The sequence below is a fragment of the Ziziphus jujuba genome, chromosome 1 (assembly GCF_031755915.1).
Source record: "Ziziphus jujuba cultivar Dongzao chromosome 1, ASM3175591v1".
Classification (NCBI taxonomy): domain Eukaryota; kingdom Viridiplantae; phylum Streptophyta; class Magnoliopsida; order Rosales; family Rhamnaceae; genus Ziziphus; species Ziziphus jujuba.
This window is the reverse complement of record NC_083379.1, coordinates 29,468,861-29,484,810: the sequence shown is the minus strand read 5'-3', so window position 1 is coordinate 29,484,810 and position 15,950 is coordinate 29,468,861. Positions and strand designations below refer to the sequence as shown.

The window sequence follows — 15,950 nt, the reverse complement described above, 5'->3', positions numbered from 1 at the left end:
CCTTGCACTTTTCTAAATGAAACCTTTCTGGTTTGGTTCTCTATTTCCTTTTGTTGATTTAATTCATAATGCTGCTTAGGAGTCTAATCTTCTTTAATCCATACTCGTACACTCCTTTCTTTGGTTAATTAGTTTAAGTTGTACTATAGATACATAGCTAGGTTCACATTAAATTAACTTAATGGTTTTAATATCAAAACTTATTTGGACTTGCATTAGTAGTCTACTATGGTAATGGAATATTAAAATCCTTTTCAGACAACATAAAATCTGTATGGATTTATAAAACCATTAATGCATTTTTTAATTTTAAAACTAAAAATAGAGGTTTTTATATAAGCCCATATATAATTTTAATATGTTGGACACATTTTATCTTATGTTGAGAATTTTTTGATATAACTGCAGTATTATAATTTTTCCCAACTAAAATTTTAATTGTAAATCATTAATTGAAGTGATGCTTTTATAATTTAATAAACGTGGTTTTGAAAAAATATTCCTAACAATTTATACACTTAAATGTATATATATATATATATATATATATGTTATGTCATCCAAAATGATTTTCATTTTCTAAGTATCTACTCAAAGATGCAGTCACCCATCTTCGAAAATGATTTTTTTTTCTCTCTCTTTTTTTTTGTTTTATTCTTGTGAATTCTTGAAAAGTGAACTTATAAACACAAATTAAAATAAAACTACTCTCTTGTGCAATGGTACTAGGATCCAGCACATTCTAACTGTCAGACATAAAAATTAAACCTCGATTATATCGAAGTCTCAAAAAAACAAAAAACAAAAGTGCAGGGTTTCTAGCTTTTAAAACTGATGCTATGCCCTTGTGAATGGTAAAAAATTTTGAAAACTTGTGAGGAGTCTGGTTTGTTAACTTGGGGCCACATTTTTGGAGGGTAATCTGGACCACATTGGAAACACAAATTTAGGACAGTGAGCTTCAGTTTGGCGAATCCTTTTGGGCCTCTCAGAATCAAACTTCACGAGCTACTTGTAAGAGAATGTACACAAAAAGCCAACACACACAAACAAACAAATATGTTTTGGTCTTAACCTTCCACACTTTCCACACTTTGTTTTGTGCCATGGACTGGCTTTTGGATCCTCTTGCTATTAAAAACAATGACAACTGAGAACTGTACAATTTTCCTTGCTAGTATTACTGCTTTTCTGATACCCTTTTTCACTTTACCATCAACTAAACTGTAGTTTTGTAGCATTATTATTATTATTATTATTTTTTGTGGCATAGTTCATGTTGTAAAACTACATCATACTTTTGAGATAAGATATTGGACTGGATACATTATAACTATTAATTTAAAGAACTTCTGGAAGGGGAAAAAGAAAATTGAAGTAAGTAATCATATTTTACTTTATTTCTCAAAATCGTTTTTTCTTTCTCTCTCTCTCTCTCTCTCCCCACTAAATTGCAGAAAAACAGCAGTAATGATGAATATAAATTGATAGAGAAAAGAAGGCTCCACAGAAGTATAAAAACATCTTATTGTCGCATGTCTTAAGATTATATTTTGAATTCCAATATCAAGTGTATTTAAAATGATTTTTTTTTCAAAGAAAAAGAAAATCCAACAATGATTAAAAAAAAAAAAAAAAAGGTAAGCATGAAATAGTTCATTGTCATAGAGCTGTCAGCTGAGCTCATGATTCAGTCAGTGTTAAAATAGTGTTAGAAAACAATGGAATTATTTTTTTTTTTTTTGTCTAGATTATAATATTTTCCAGAAAAGAAGAAAAAGAAAGAAAGTATGATTTGAATCTAATAGATGGAAAAGGACTTACCACTACTTGAACTTCACTATTAAAAAATAATGGAGTTTGATTTAGAAGATTGTTAAAAGAACAAGTTTGGTGGCATGATTAAGGTACTTTAAGAATGATAAAACAACATAAATAAAATAATAAATGTTTAAGGGGAATGTTTAATTAATTATTATGGGTGATTATGTCGGTTGAGTTATTGTTACTCCTTTAGTCCCATATCTCCCCTCAATCAATGCAAATCATTAAAGACTCATTCACTGTTTCTCACGCCCCACTTCCTTTGCTGCCTGGTTTTGTAATGGTCACCTCCTTCTTCATGCAAAAGTCATGCCAATGAGGTTTCCTGAGAGGGACACCTACCCATGTTCAAAGACCATGTTACCCTTTTTCAAATATTCTATTCTATAATATATATATATATATATATATATATATATATATATATATATATATATATTATTTTGCTTCTTAGAAGAGTCTATTGAAAAACTAGGTTTCACACGGCTTCATTTTAAATTATTGTAGAAGCCTAAAGATCTATCATCCTGTTTTTGAACCTAAAGAAAAAATTACCAAAGCTCTCATGTGCCCTTAAAATGGGATTTGGGAGGTGCCCTTATTAACGATTAATCTAATATGCTTCATTAATAATCCATCAAGGCCAAATAGAAAAAGAAAATGTACAAGGAAGTGGATAGGCAAAAAAGTGTGATGGGGTCCTAAATTACTAACTCAATGATAAAGACCACTAGGACTTGAAGAGCAACCTAAAATTACATTATGGTATGACTAGGGGTGGGTATGGATTGGGTTGGTTCGGTTTTGGATCGAAATACAACCCAATCCATATATATCGGTTTTTCTAATTTACAATCCAAACCAAACCATTAAAGTATTAAATCCAAACCAAACCAAACCATTTATGATCGGTTTGGTTTGGATTGGTTGATCGGTTTGAAACTTACTAATTTATAAATATATAATACAAATATAAAATTTTCCAAATATAAAATATAAATAATAAATTATAATTATTCAAATATAAAATATAATTAGAATAATACAACATAGTCTACAATAGAAAATAAAGAAGAAAATGTAGCAAATGATACACATCATGCACTTATTAAATAGCAAACATTAATGTCATCATCTCACTCCTATAAAATCAAATTAAAATTGTTAGAATAAATAATGTAAAATAATACATTCGTTAAAATTCATTTACTCAAGAATCAATGCATAATTTTTTTTTAACCTTAAAACTTTGGTAAATTATAAGTTAATCAACATTGACAGGTTTATTAATTTTAGTTAATTCTGTAAGCTCTACAAAGATCAAAATAATAAAATTAGCAATAAATTATATTTAAACATTTATATATATATAAAACAATTGGATACAATATATGTAGATATATATATATATATATATATGATGAGGATGTAAAAAAAATATATATATTATAGTGATGGTGATGGACTGGTGGTGGGTGGTAACAAAGGTAAATGTTTAGTTTATGGTTACAACTTACAATTTAATTTGAGATTTGGTATATGCAGATGTAAAAGAAAAAAAAAATATATATATATATATATTAAAAATCAATATATAAAAATGGAAAATAATTTTAAAAATTAATATATAAAAATGAAAAAAATATACTAAAATTAATATATAAAAATGAAAAAATAAAAAATATATAGTTTTTTAGTTATATAATATATTATTTGGATTGGATTGGATTGGATTGGATTTATATTTCCAATCCATAACCAATCCAATCCATACAAAATATAATATTTTGAACCCAATCCAATCCAATTGATGTAAAAATCCAATCCAAACCGTTAAAAATGGATTGGATTGGGCGGGTTGAACGGGTTGGATTGGATTTTGTCCAACCCTAGATATGACCTTGAACTGTGTTTAGGTATGTGCATGAGAAGACAAACATTGAACTTTCCAAGAAAGTGAAAAATATATAAATATTATATATATAATAATAATAATAATATGGGAAAGAAAAGACAGTATTGAACTATAATTTTGCTTTTTCCCCCAAAAATATAAAAAAATAGTCTATACTTTTGTTTGATCAAAGGATGGCCCACGAAGTGAATGGCCCAGATGGATCACACTGGGTGAAAGCAACTGCCCTCTTGAAACTTACTTGGAGGATAACCCCACCTCATGTTTCTTGGTGAAGCATGGATTAAGGGAAAATGAAAGTTCACTTTAAGAAAAACGAGTTAGGAGAAACTTTTTCAAGGTTAAAGTCAACAAAATGGGCAACTTCCCATCAGTACTCTATAACTAATCCATTGAAATGTTCAATATTATATAATGGAAGATTTTTCTATCACAATTTTTGATGATTTTTTTTTTTTTTTCAAATCAAGATTTCATTTTGGAGTATTTAGAAAGGTGTATTCAATCTAGAATTTGAAGAATTTTAAAAGTGTTTATAAGTTTGGAGGTATTCTATTTAAATTTTAAAAGAATCTATACAAATCTAATAATATTCAATTCAGATTTTAATAGATTTTATAAAAATTCATTAAAATCTATTTGTATTCAATTTGAATTTTATAGAATTCTTTTTAAATCTAATGATATTTAAAAAGTCATTGATTTTAAAAGATTATAAAAAAATAATGGATTTTAATAGATTTGAAAGGATTTTAACAGTAAAATTATGAAAAAAATTGTCAATATGAAATTCAAATTTAATCTCAAAGATTTTATTGGATTCTTATAAATTTTTTATAAAATCTACAGATTCCATTACAATCCATCAAATCATTTAAAATCTATAACTTATTTTAAATCTATTAAATTTTAGATTGAATACAACTCATTAAATTCTTTGAAGAATTAATACGTAAATTATTTTTTAAGTTAAAATGAGTTTTACAAATTCATTTTGTCCTTTTATAATTTTAATATATTACCTAACATAATTAGATCAGTAAAATAGATATAAATTTTAGTTTTTGAAGCTATTAAAAAATAAACGATAAATGTTATGATAGTATTTTTATTAAAATGTCCTAATCAAAGATAAATTATATATAATTATATATTTAAAAAGTCATTCTCCTAAAATAACTATGGTAATAAGAGAATAAATGTATATAATATATACATTCACATTGGATTTGATGGTTATAATATAATAATTTTTTTAATTGGTATTTTTTACCTCATTTAAAAATATTGTATTAATGTTCTATATAAATTTGTGTAATGCTCATTTTAGCCATATAGAATTTTGGTAATTCCACCAAACCCTAACATATCACTAATGCATTTTTTTTTTTAAATATAGTTATTGAAGCGATAAACAAATAAAAAAGATCATCATAGTAAAGATCAACTTGATAATAATATACTTAAATACCTATTAAATCAATAATTTAAAAAGACAAATCCAACCTAATTATATATATATTAGAAAAAATCCAACTGCAGTGGCAAAAGAGCTTTTTGTTTTTGATTTCCTATAAAAATGCATTTGATAAACGATTGGTTAATCAGAAAATGATGGGAATACATTATCCTGACATGATAGTGATAAATTTCATCAAGTCTCAAATGAAACATCCGTGAGTCTAATAACTTCTCACTTATCTTCGAAGAAAAGTATGAAAACAAAAATACTTTATAGTAATCCCAATAACCAAAAACAAAAAAAATAAAATAAAATATAAAACTTGTTTGAGAATTTTTTTTAGTCACAAAAACTATATGAGAATTGTAAAATTATAAGAGAGTCGTATTTTACTCAATTACTCTCATCATCTCCCACATTTATTTTTTAGAAAGAATAGTCATCTCATTGTAAGATCATGTTATGCTTTGATTGTTGTTTAAATTATTTAGTTTTACTTTAAAAAAAATAATAATAACTCTCTCGGATTACACATTTGGAGTTGGTTATGATGGGTTTATGGTTCAAGTGGGAGGCGTTTATGGTCCTTCACATAAAAGAAACAAAATGAAATTTTATGATTGTTTCCAATAGACATAAAATGATTTTTGATGTAAGTGTTACAGCGGATAACTATTCATTTTTCTATCATGTCGTTCGCTTGTAATTGATTCAATGCACTAAAACAATATTTACATTTTATTTATTCTTTTTTTACAAGAAAAAAAGACATTATTTTAATATACTCTTAAGAAAAATAAATTGAGAAAATACAAATTTTTATTAAAAGCTTCTACATTAAAACTATATTCATGAAGAATTATTCCTTTAAAGAGATTATTTATTTATCAATAAATGAATAATTTATCAATTTATTAATAAGTAAATATTTATTAATCTTAAAAGAAATTTTATACTTTTTTTGGAATAATTTTACTAACTATTTAATATATATATATATATATATATATATATCAATAAAGAAAAAATTCAGTTAAACTTAATAAAATCTACAATAATGAGATTGATCACCACCACTCAGTCAACAAATGAAAATATATATATAATTTCACCATATGGAGAAGTCAATTAATAAAAGGAATCCCATTATAAATGCAAATTTGAAAAAAAAAAAAAAAAAGCCAATATAATATTTCGCCATGCAGAGAAGTTTATTAACGGAATGCGTCTTACTAAAAAATGCAAAGAATACTGTTATTGAGTTGGTTAACTATTTCAAATCTAGTTTTCTTTTTTTGTTCTACATCTATAAATATTTTTGTAAAACACCTTTAATTAATTATTAATTTATATATTCAATGGGTTTTAAAAAGTTTTTTCAAAAAATTTATTATCTTATATATTTGACTAATTTAGTCATTTAATACGTTAATTTAAGTTGAAAACCAAACAATTTTATTTATTTAACAAAATTATTTATTTATAGAATATTTATTTATAAAGATTTTACTGCATTAAATTAGTTTACATGCTGTCTCGAAGGATATAAATGTAAATACCATTCAATCTTAATATTATTTAGAAGGAACTGTACAAAAAAAATATTAATTAGGAGGACAAAAGTGACTTAGCAAATTAAAAAAATAATTATATGGATTTTTCATAGAATGTGAACATGATTACAGCAATAATTTTTTTTAAAATAATAATAAAAAGAAGAAGAATCTAAAAAAGGAGGAGGAAACAAAAAAAAAAAAAAAAAACCTTGAAACCCTCAGGCAGAAGAAACAGTGAAGTGCAGTTACCTTATCGAGAAGTCAATTTTTCTATTTTGGAACAAGAAAGCAAAAGAGAAAGAAAGAACCCTATTTTTCCATGTTAGATATAAAAATGATAAATACAAAGCATACATTCCAATGCACATTTTATTAACAAAAATCCAATATTCCACTTCAGAGATAGGAAAGCAAATCAGAACAACTGCCATTAGGAGAAAATAAAGATATTAATGGTGGAAAAAAAAAAAAAAAAACACTCAATGAAGAATCATTGAATTCCCACCAAGAAAGATATGATAAATTTCACCAACCCAACAAGATTTTTTTTGTATTAAATCCATTATCTCATTTATGAAACCCCCCAAGTCCTCTGACCCATCCATGCTGGATTCTTTACCTTCCCAATATTACCCTCTTCTCTATGCATGTTCTCTTCCTCTCTCTCACTTTTCTCTCACTTTTCTGGGCTTCAAAGGAGGAGAGAAAGGCAAATTCTCCTTGGCTTTTTAATATAAAATAAATTAACGCTTTTCAAGATTTGCTGCAAAAAATAGAGCTTTCTCCTGTTCTGCACAAAGACGAAAAGTGCTTCCAACCTTTGGCTTGTTTCTTTCTGTTGGCTTTCAAGGACCGGTTGAACCACACAAGGTGAGCTCACATTCTCTCTTAAAACCCCAGGAAACTTCATAGTCCTTAGAAAACCCATTTGTTATCTGAATACTATTACTTAGCTTATTGCGTTTTGTACAATCAGTTTTTTTGGGGTTTTCCAGAGCAACACAAGGACCATATACCGCCGGCAAAATTTTGTCTTCTTTGGAGAGTTTAGATCAAAGGTCATATTTTTTTCTGAAACTCAAAACCATTTTTACACTGCTTTGGCTATGGTGGTGGTGTTGAGTTTCATGGAGCTGGAGGGAGAGAAGTATTTTCTGAGAGAGAGGCTTTTGTGATAGGCTTTGGTGTTGTTACAAGGTTCTGTGAATAAAAACATTATCCCACTCATTTCTCAGTTTGCAGACTGTTTTCCACGATGGGTTTTGGTCTTTTTGTTTCCATGTTGGTTCTGTCATTCTTCTTAAAGCCTCTGTCTTTTCAACAACAAAACACAGATGGGTATTTTGTCTCTGAGTTCTTCAAGAAGATGGGTTTACCTCCTTCTTCGCAAATTTACAACTCTTCCGTTCACTTTTGTTCATGGCGTGGAGTCTTCTGTGATGCCAGTAAAGAACAGGTCATTGAGCTTGGGGCGTCTGGTTTGGGCCTCTCTGGAACTATTCCTGATACCACAATTGGAAAGCTCACTAAGCTTCAGATTCTGGACCTTAGCAACAATAGAATCACAGGCTTGCCTTCAGATTTATGGAGTTTAGGCTCACTCAAAATCCTTAATCTCTCCCTTAACCAGATTTCTGGGTCGTTACCAAACAACATTGGCAATTTTGGTCTTTTGCAAAGCATCGATCTTTCTAGCAATAATTTGTCTGGTGAAATTCCTGAATCTATAACCTCCCTTGTGAGTCTGCAGGAACTTAGACTGGACCGGAATAGGTTCGAACAGAGCATTCCCATAGGCATTTTGGGCTGTGAATCTCTGGTTCATATTGATCTTTCATCAAATCGGCTAAATGGGTCTCTTCCAGATGGTTTTTTTGCTGCATTTCCAAAGCTCAAAACTTTAAATCTTGCAGGAAATGAGATTTATGGCAGGGGGTCTGATTTCTTGGAGCTGAAATCGATCACTACTCTTAACATTTCTGGGAATCTGTTTCAGGATTCAGTGATAGAAATATTTAAGGAGCCGTTGGAGGTGATCGACCTGAGCAGGAACCAGTTTCAAGGTCACATTTCTCAGGTACAACTCAATACTAGCTATAATTGGTCACATTTGGTTTATCTAGACCTATCTGAGAATCAGCTCAATGGTGAACTTTTTCATAATTTAAATCAAGCTCGGAATCTTAAACACCTTAATTTAGCATTCAATCGATTTACAAGGCAGGAATTCCCACAGATTGAAATGCTCTCCAGTTTAGAATACCTTAATTTGTCTAAAACTAGTCTCATCGGTCAAGTTCCTGCCGCAGTATCACGGTTGAGTAACTTGCATACGCTAGATATTTCTGATAACCATCTTATTGGCCAAATTCCATTATTGAGTGTAAAGAATCTCCAAGTTCTTGATGTTTCAATCAATAACATGAGTGGAGATATCCCAGTTTCACTCTTAGAAAAACTGCCTTGGATGGAAAGGTTCAACTTTTCCTACAATAATTTGACCCTTTGTGCTTCTGAAATTACCCCTGAAACCCTCCAATCATCTTTCTATGGGTCATTAAACAGCTGCCCCATTGCTGCAAATCCGAGCCTTTTCAAGAGACGATCCACCAGGCACAACAAGGGTCTAAATCTTGCTTTGGTTTTGACCCTCTCAATGGTATGCTTGCTTGCTGCTTTGCTTTTTCTAGCATTTGGTTGCAGAAGGAAAACCAGTATGTGGGCAGTAAAACAGACTGCTTGGAAAGAAGAACAAAACATTTCTGGCCCGTTCTCATTCCAGACTGATTCGACCACTTGGGTTGCCGATGTTAAGCAAGCAACATCAGTCCAAGTGGTAATTTTTGAGAAGCCACTGTTGAATATAACATTTGCAGACCTCTTATCTGCAACTTCAAATTTCGACCGAGGCACCCTTTTGGCTGAAGGTAAATTTGGGCCTGTTTATAGAGGATTCCTACCGGGCGGGATTCATGTAGCAGTAAAAGTTCTTGTCCATGGTTCTACGTTGACAGACCAGGAAGCTGCAAGAGAGCTTGAATATCTTGGTCGAATCAAACACCCAAATCTTGTACCACTGACTGGATATTGCTTAGCTGGGGATCAAAGGATTGCTATCTATGATTACATGGAGAATGGGAACTTGCAGAATTTGCTCCATGACTTGCCACTTGGAGTTCAGACAACAGATGACTGGAGCACTGATACATGGGAAGAAGATGACAACAATGGGATTCAAAATGTTGGTTCTGGAGGGTTGTTAACAACATGGAGATTCCGTCATAAGATTGCACTTGGCACTGCACGAGCATTGGCTTTTCTCCACCATGGTTGCTCACCTCCAATTATTCACATAGACATTAAAGCTAGCAGTGTTTATTTGGATTACAATTTGGAGCCAAGATTATCTGATTTTGGATTGGCTAAGATCTTTGGAAATGATTTGGATGAGATCTCTCATGGTTCACCTGGGTATGTGCCTCCAGAGTTTTTTAAGCTTGAAAATGAATCCCCAACACCAAAATCTGATGTATATTGCTTTGGCATTGTTCTGTTTGAGCTAATTACTGGGAAAAAACCAATTGGTGATGATTATCCTGAGGAAAAAGAATCCACTTTGGTTAGTTGGGTTAGAGAATTGGTGAGGAAGAACAAAGGGTCAGTAGCTATTGATCCGAAAATTCGTGAAACAGGTCCAGAAGAGCAAATGGTGGAGGCCCTCAAGATTGGCTATCTGTGCACAGCTGATCTTCCTTCAAAGAGACCTAGCATGCAGCAAATAGTTGGACTTCTTAAAGATATGGAACCATCTGGTAATCAGTAAGGAACAAAGTGGGGAAGAAAAAAAAAAAAAAAAAAAAGAGGAAAAAGAATGGAAGTTTTCTTCTTTATCTTCTTTTCTTTATTTGTTATTTTTCTGTGCTTCCATGGGGATAATGTACAGTAGTCCTTGATATTCTGTTTGATCTTTGGAATGTCCATCTTTTTGTCGCCATTCTTGATGGCATCGACGTTTAATTTATATACCTCTGAGTTTGATCCCTGAAATTTGCATTTTCCTTACCATCTACTCCTTTTAATATTTAATTTACATTTCATTCATTATACAAAAGTCCATAAGAAGACAAGCTTAAACAACTTTAGTTGATATAAACAGTGAAAAGAAGCAATGTTTTTTCTTTCTATAAATTCGTGTAAACTTCTATGCTGAAATGTCACCTTTTCTATTTGCGCCCCCCCCCCCCCCCCCCCCCCCCCCCCCTTATACCCTGAGTTAAAGATTTTGGGGTTTGTTTCAGAAACGAAATGCTTGTAAGAACGTAGATTATGTTACCTCTGTATTTTAGTTAACTGTACTCATTGTAAAACATTCTGTGCTATGCTGTATTATCTGGACCTGTCATGGCATGGACCACTTCTGCAACATTGTTCCATGAATAAAGTAGTTGGTCTATGATGGAATCGAAGAGTACGATGCATGTGCAAGCCACTAGGGGGGTATATGTTTATAGCATCTTCGGTACAGACCCATCTTTAACAAAACCATCTCCATTCCAACCGCTATTCCCACCATGCCAGAATTCAACCCGGAAATCTGTGCCTAGATTTGTCTATTTGTTTCATTCTACTATATTTATCTGTTTGTCATTGAGGAGGTAGATTCAACATCATAGATTTCAATTTCTTATGAATTATGTTGCAGAATTGATAAAGACTGCGAGAAAGATTACTTCCAGCAGAATCGAATATCAATGGCCTACTTGACTGTATTTTGAATGTGTCATCATTATGCTGTCCATTTTGTGTATAAAATTCATGGTCGAGTTTGACCGTTATCATTGTGCCGTTTGACATTGGTCATAATTTTAACGGTTCGGACTGGATATTACTTTTATTTAGAAATACTAGCAAGACAGGAAGTTTCATTGAACTAGTGACAGCATGCTTCTTAATTTTATAATTTTTAGAAGATTAATTGGCTCAACAATTTTTTTTTATACATGTATAATCTTAGAAAGTAGTGTAAGAAAATAATAAAATATTTCATGCATGTTGTTGAGGTTGTCCATGATTATATTTTTAATGGGGTTTTGAATCTGATCGTAATTCCAACCAAGACCATGATGTAGTAAGAGGCTAAGAGCACGCATGCTTATCTCATAAATACAAAGGTGGCTTCAATCATAACTTGAATAAGGACAGAAGGGTCGAATATGGTTTCTAAAATGGAATGATTCCATCATTTGTTTCATCAGCCTGCTCTATTAAGCAATTTTACTTGAAATAAGTTTGACCAAGATAGAAGAAATAAGGGGTAATCCAGTAAATTCAACTCCATATTTTTCTTTGTAAGATATAATCAAATTATACATAAATATATATCACAAATCTATGGAAGAGATCTGTGTTGCACTGCTCCTTATTTGGACGCAGAAATTCCCACAGCCACTTAGAATCTTGGAAATGGCAGGCTGGCACTTGTAGGAAAAATGATTTGTTTAGTTGATTTTCTTTTTTTTTTTTTAATTAGCTAAATGTATGGGAAAGTATTTTGGACCACAATCATGTTCAAGAGCTTTCCTCATGTTTTCCCACTGAAGGGCTTCACCCACATTACATAGTTTAAATCATTAATTTAGATCATAATCTTAACCCAAACCCTAAAACCAAGTTTAATTTCTCATTAGTTGATGGGTTAATTTCCTCTTCCTTTTCCACTTGTAAACAAGTATTTACAATAGATCTGATAAAATCAATCAGAATCGCAATAATTATTCAATATCTTATTTTCAATTAGGAGGGGAAAAAAAGGACTTATGTACGTATATAGAAGAGACAATTTATATGTAGAACTCACCCATACCTACATGATACCAAAATAGTCATTATCTACCAAGGAACTAATGATAGGATAGTCCCATCAGAATGGTCTCTATCTACTGAAAATCTGATGACAGAAAAGACCCTAGGAAAATATGAATGCCTTAATATGTTGTATGAAATGAGGGGTATATAATTTAGTCTATTGTCCCTGTTGGTAGGGTCCTAAAGAGTTATATCTACTCCTTTGCTAACTTTTTTATTTTACCTTTGAATGTCAATTGTACCTTTAAAAAACTTTCAAAAGACCTACATATCCTTCTGTTTTCACTTTTCCTTTGTCTAATTTCACACCACACCATTGTAATTTTTTAAAACTTTTTAACTCAAAAAAACAAAAATCCACTTTTGTCATTTAGTTGTAATCGTTATTTTTTGATTCAATAAAGACAAAACCTAATCTTGGCTTTCAAATTATTTCTCGAAAAGCAAAAAGCATCAGGTAAGGTTTTATTTTATTTTTTATTTTTTTTATGTATTTGCTGTGTGTTTGTATATATATTGTAGAGTTAAAATACTTTGAATTTTCGGTATACATTACAATTTTTTAGCACTTTATAATAAATTTAGGAGTTTGAATAATTTGATTTGGGTTTAAAACCGGTTGAAAATAAGAAATTTTATAAATTTATGTTAGATTAAGTTTTAGGTTTGGAAGTTATTATAAACTAGGTTTTAGGATAAAATGATATTGGATAGCACTAGGAAATGAAAAGATGGAAAAAAGGGGACCGATTTGGCCGGAAAATATGGCTGAAGGTGGGAGTTATAGTCGGATCGGAATTCGGGTGTGAAACCCAATCCGATGGATTCAAGTCGACCCGGTTAGAGGTAGAAGGAGAGCCGTACGACGTGTCATCTGTGTTGTTTGTGTCGTGCAGACCAGACGGCACGTCCTTAGTTTTGAACAACATGTCACTTGGTCTGGACGACACGTACAACAAGTCGTCTATCCCAGACGACATGCGCGTTTGCTGACATTATCGATGATGTCAACAACTTTTTTCAAAATTTTTTTTAAAATTTTTTTTGGGGTTCAAAAAAATATAATTATTTTTTGTTATTATCAAACCTTTAGACGAGCATTAAAATAAAAACAGATATAAATTTTTTTTTTAAGTCAATTGGGATATCTTTTAATGAATATGGTACATTGATATGCATTGTTTTGATATTTTTTCATTCGTTTTATAAAATTCATGTATGGTTCATAAGTGATAAAAAAGATGGAATAGTTTGAATGAATAAATGTGTTTGATCAATTTTTATATTATTAAAGTTGGTCATACATAGTTATATACATACATACATACATACATACATACATACATACACATATATACACCTTGAATGTGGATGAAAAATGAGTAGCATTGGCAATTTAAATTTAAATGCTTATTTTATAATGTTTTGAATTATATATATTTTGTATTCGTAATTTATGGTTATGGTTATCTATATATATATATACATAGTTGACTATGTGCTTAAAGGTAGATAAAAATTTATTGATGTTGTCAATTTACATTTATAGGTTGTACTATAGAATAACATCAAAGAGGAACCTGCATCTCAATCAAAGAAGGGAGGTAAAAAGGTGCAAGCTAAGAGACGCAGTGTAAGCACATTAGCACCTAAGCGTTGACGAACTTCTAGACAGCAATCCAAATCTGAGAAGGAAAGCACCAAATTTCCAGGCCATGTTCCAATCTCCTCTTGCTCATTTGAGATGGTAAGTTTTGTAAATGATAAGATGTCTTTAACTATTTATTCATGAATGTGAATACTCCAAATAAACTTTGCCCGATGGTCATCGATAATTGCCGATAGGCCATTGGAATTTTTTTTTTTTTTTTAGTTCATTGTATCTTGATTACCGATGGCTGTATTGGTAATACTACTAGTGCAAAAATATTAACACAGATGTTTTAAGATTTGCTTGAACATTATTATTATCAAGTTGGGGTGGGAAAACAATGTATGAGTAAATGGTTGACTTCCATTCCATTTATGTAAATTATTTTGTAGGTCAATGACGCTCCAAGGGAATGAATTTTCAAGGATGCTGATATATTTAAAACCAGGGTGCATTCTTTAGGGAATCCAATGGAAGCCAATGAAGTAATTAAAAGTGTGCTCAGAGGTGATCAACTGAAAAAGTACAGGCAGACATGTTTTGGACCCTTACTTGAAGTGAAGAACCTTAGGTTCTCTGATCACGTAGTTCATAACCTGCTATGCAGATGAGTTGTGTCCAACGATTCTCAGGTACTTGAGTTTAACTTTGGTGGATCTGGAGTTCGGTTTACAAAGTCGAAATTTGCACTTATTACTGGCTTAAAGTTTTGTCGGTATCCTTCTACATTTGAAATGCAAAATCTTAAACCAATGGAGCTACATAAGAAGTTGCTCGAAGATAAGTCTGACTTGAAACCCCCGAATGGAATGAATATTCAAGAGTACACATTTTGGAGATGATTGGGATGCAGTTAAAATTGCCTGACTATATTTCCTAGTTCATGGTGTATTTAGAATGGATCCGAGGGTTTAAATCAATAGAAAGTTTGTTGAATTGGTTGGTGATATCCATCTTTTTAATTCCTACCCTTAGGGTATTCTGAGCTACAAGAAGATGATTGAGTTGTTGCACAATGCATTCCATCACAGAGAAGATGAAGTAAAAAATAAATTATGCTCATATGATCTAAAAGGTTTTCCGTTAGCTTTTCAGGTACATGTTAACATTAAATATAAATTAAGGGTTGAATTAAAACTTGTATTTGATAACCTATATTTAATATTTTATAGGTGTGGGGTTTTGAAGCAAATCCAAATTTTGGTAAACATTTAGAGAGTGGTGGGAAACCCGTTGTCCTAGGATCGTTGGATGGTATTTAAGAAGTCAATTGAACCATAGTGTTGTGCATTCTTGGTTCACCTTAAATAGCGATGTAAGACAAATTTATTTTAACTACATGTTTTACCAAACTTATGTTTGTCATACGAAATTGAACTTGATTGCTATTTCATTCAAATTACATTACATTTTTTGTTTCTAATATATAATTTTTGGTTTTCCGTTTTGCTTTGTTTGTTTTTTTTCTTTCTTTCTTAATTTCATGTAATATGTTGCGCATTAGAGGTTAGATGCTACTGACAATGAGGAAAATGTGGATTATTGGAGAATAGTAACAGTTAACATACATGAGGTTTTTAATGCAGAATCACCACTTGTAGAGTCGAGAGCATCTGAGACAGGCGTTGGTGGTAAAGATGCATCTAAAGCTGAAAAGCATTCTAGTGCGCCACTAAA

General features: G+C 31.0%; 1 protein-coding gene across 2 annotated transcripts; it reads left to right on the top strand.

Moving 5' to 3' along the window:
• Positions 1 to 7,069: 7,069 nt before the first annotated feature.
• LOC107426929 (probable LRR receptor-like serine/threonine-protein kinase At2g24230) lies at positions 7,070 to 10,804 on the top strand. 2 transcript variants are annotated; one of them, XM_016037257.4, is made up of 2 exons: positions 7,070 to 7,627; positions 7,753 to 10,804. In XM_016037257.4, the coding sequence occupies exon 2, from the start codon at positions 8,013 to 8,015 to the stop codon at positions 10,578 to 10,580; it is 2,568 nt and encodes an 855-aa protein (XP_015892743.3). In that variant the 5' UTR covers positions 7,070 to 7,627; positions 7,753 to 8,012; the 3' UTR covers positions 10,581 to 10,804. The 2 variants fall into 2 exon arrangements, with proteins under 2 accessions (XP_015892743.3, XP_015892737.3); XM_016037251.4 differs by having other exon boundaries at positions 7,734 to 10,804.
• Positions 10,805 to 15,950: the final 5,146 nt, after the last annotated feature.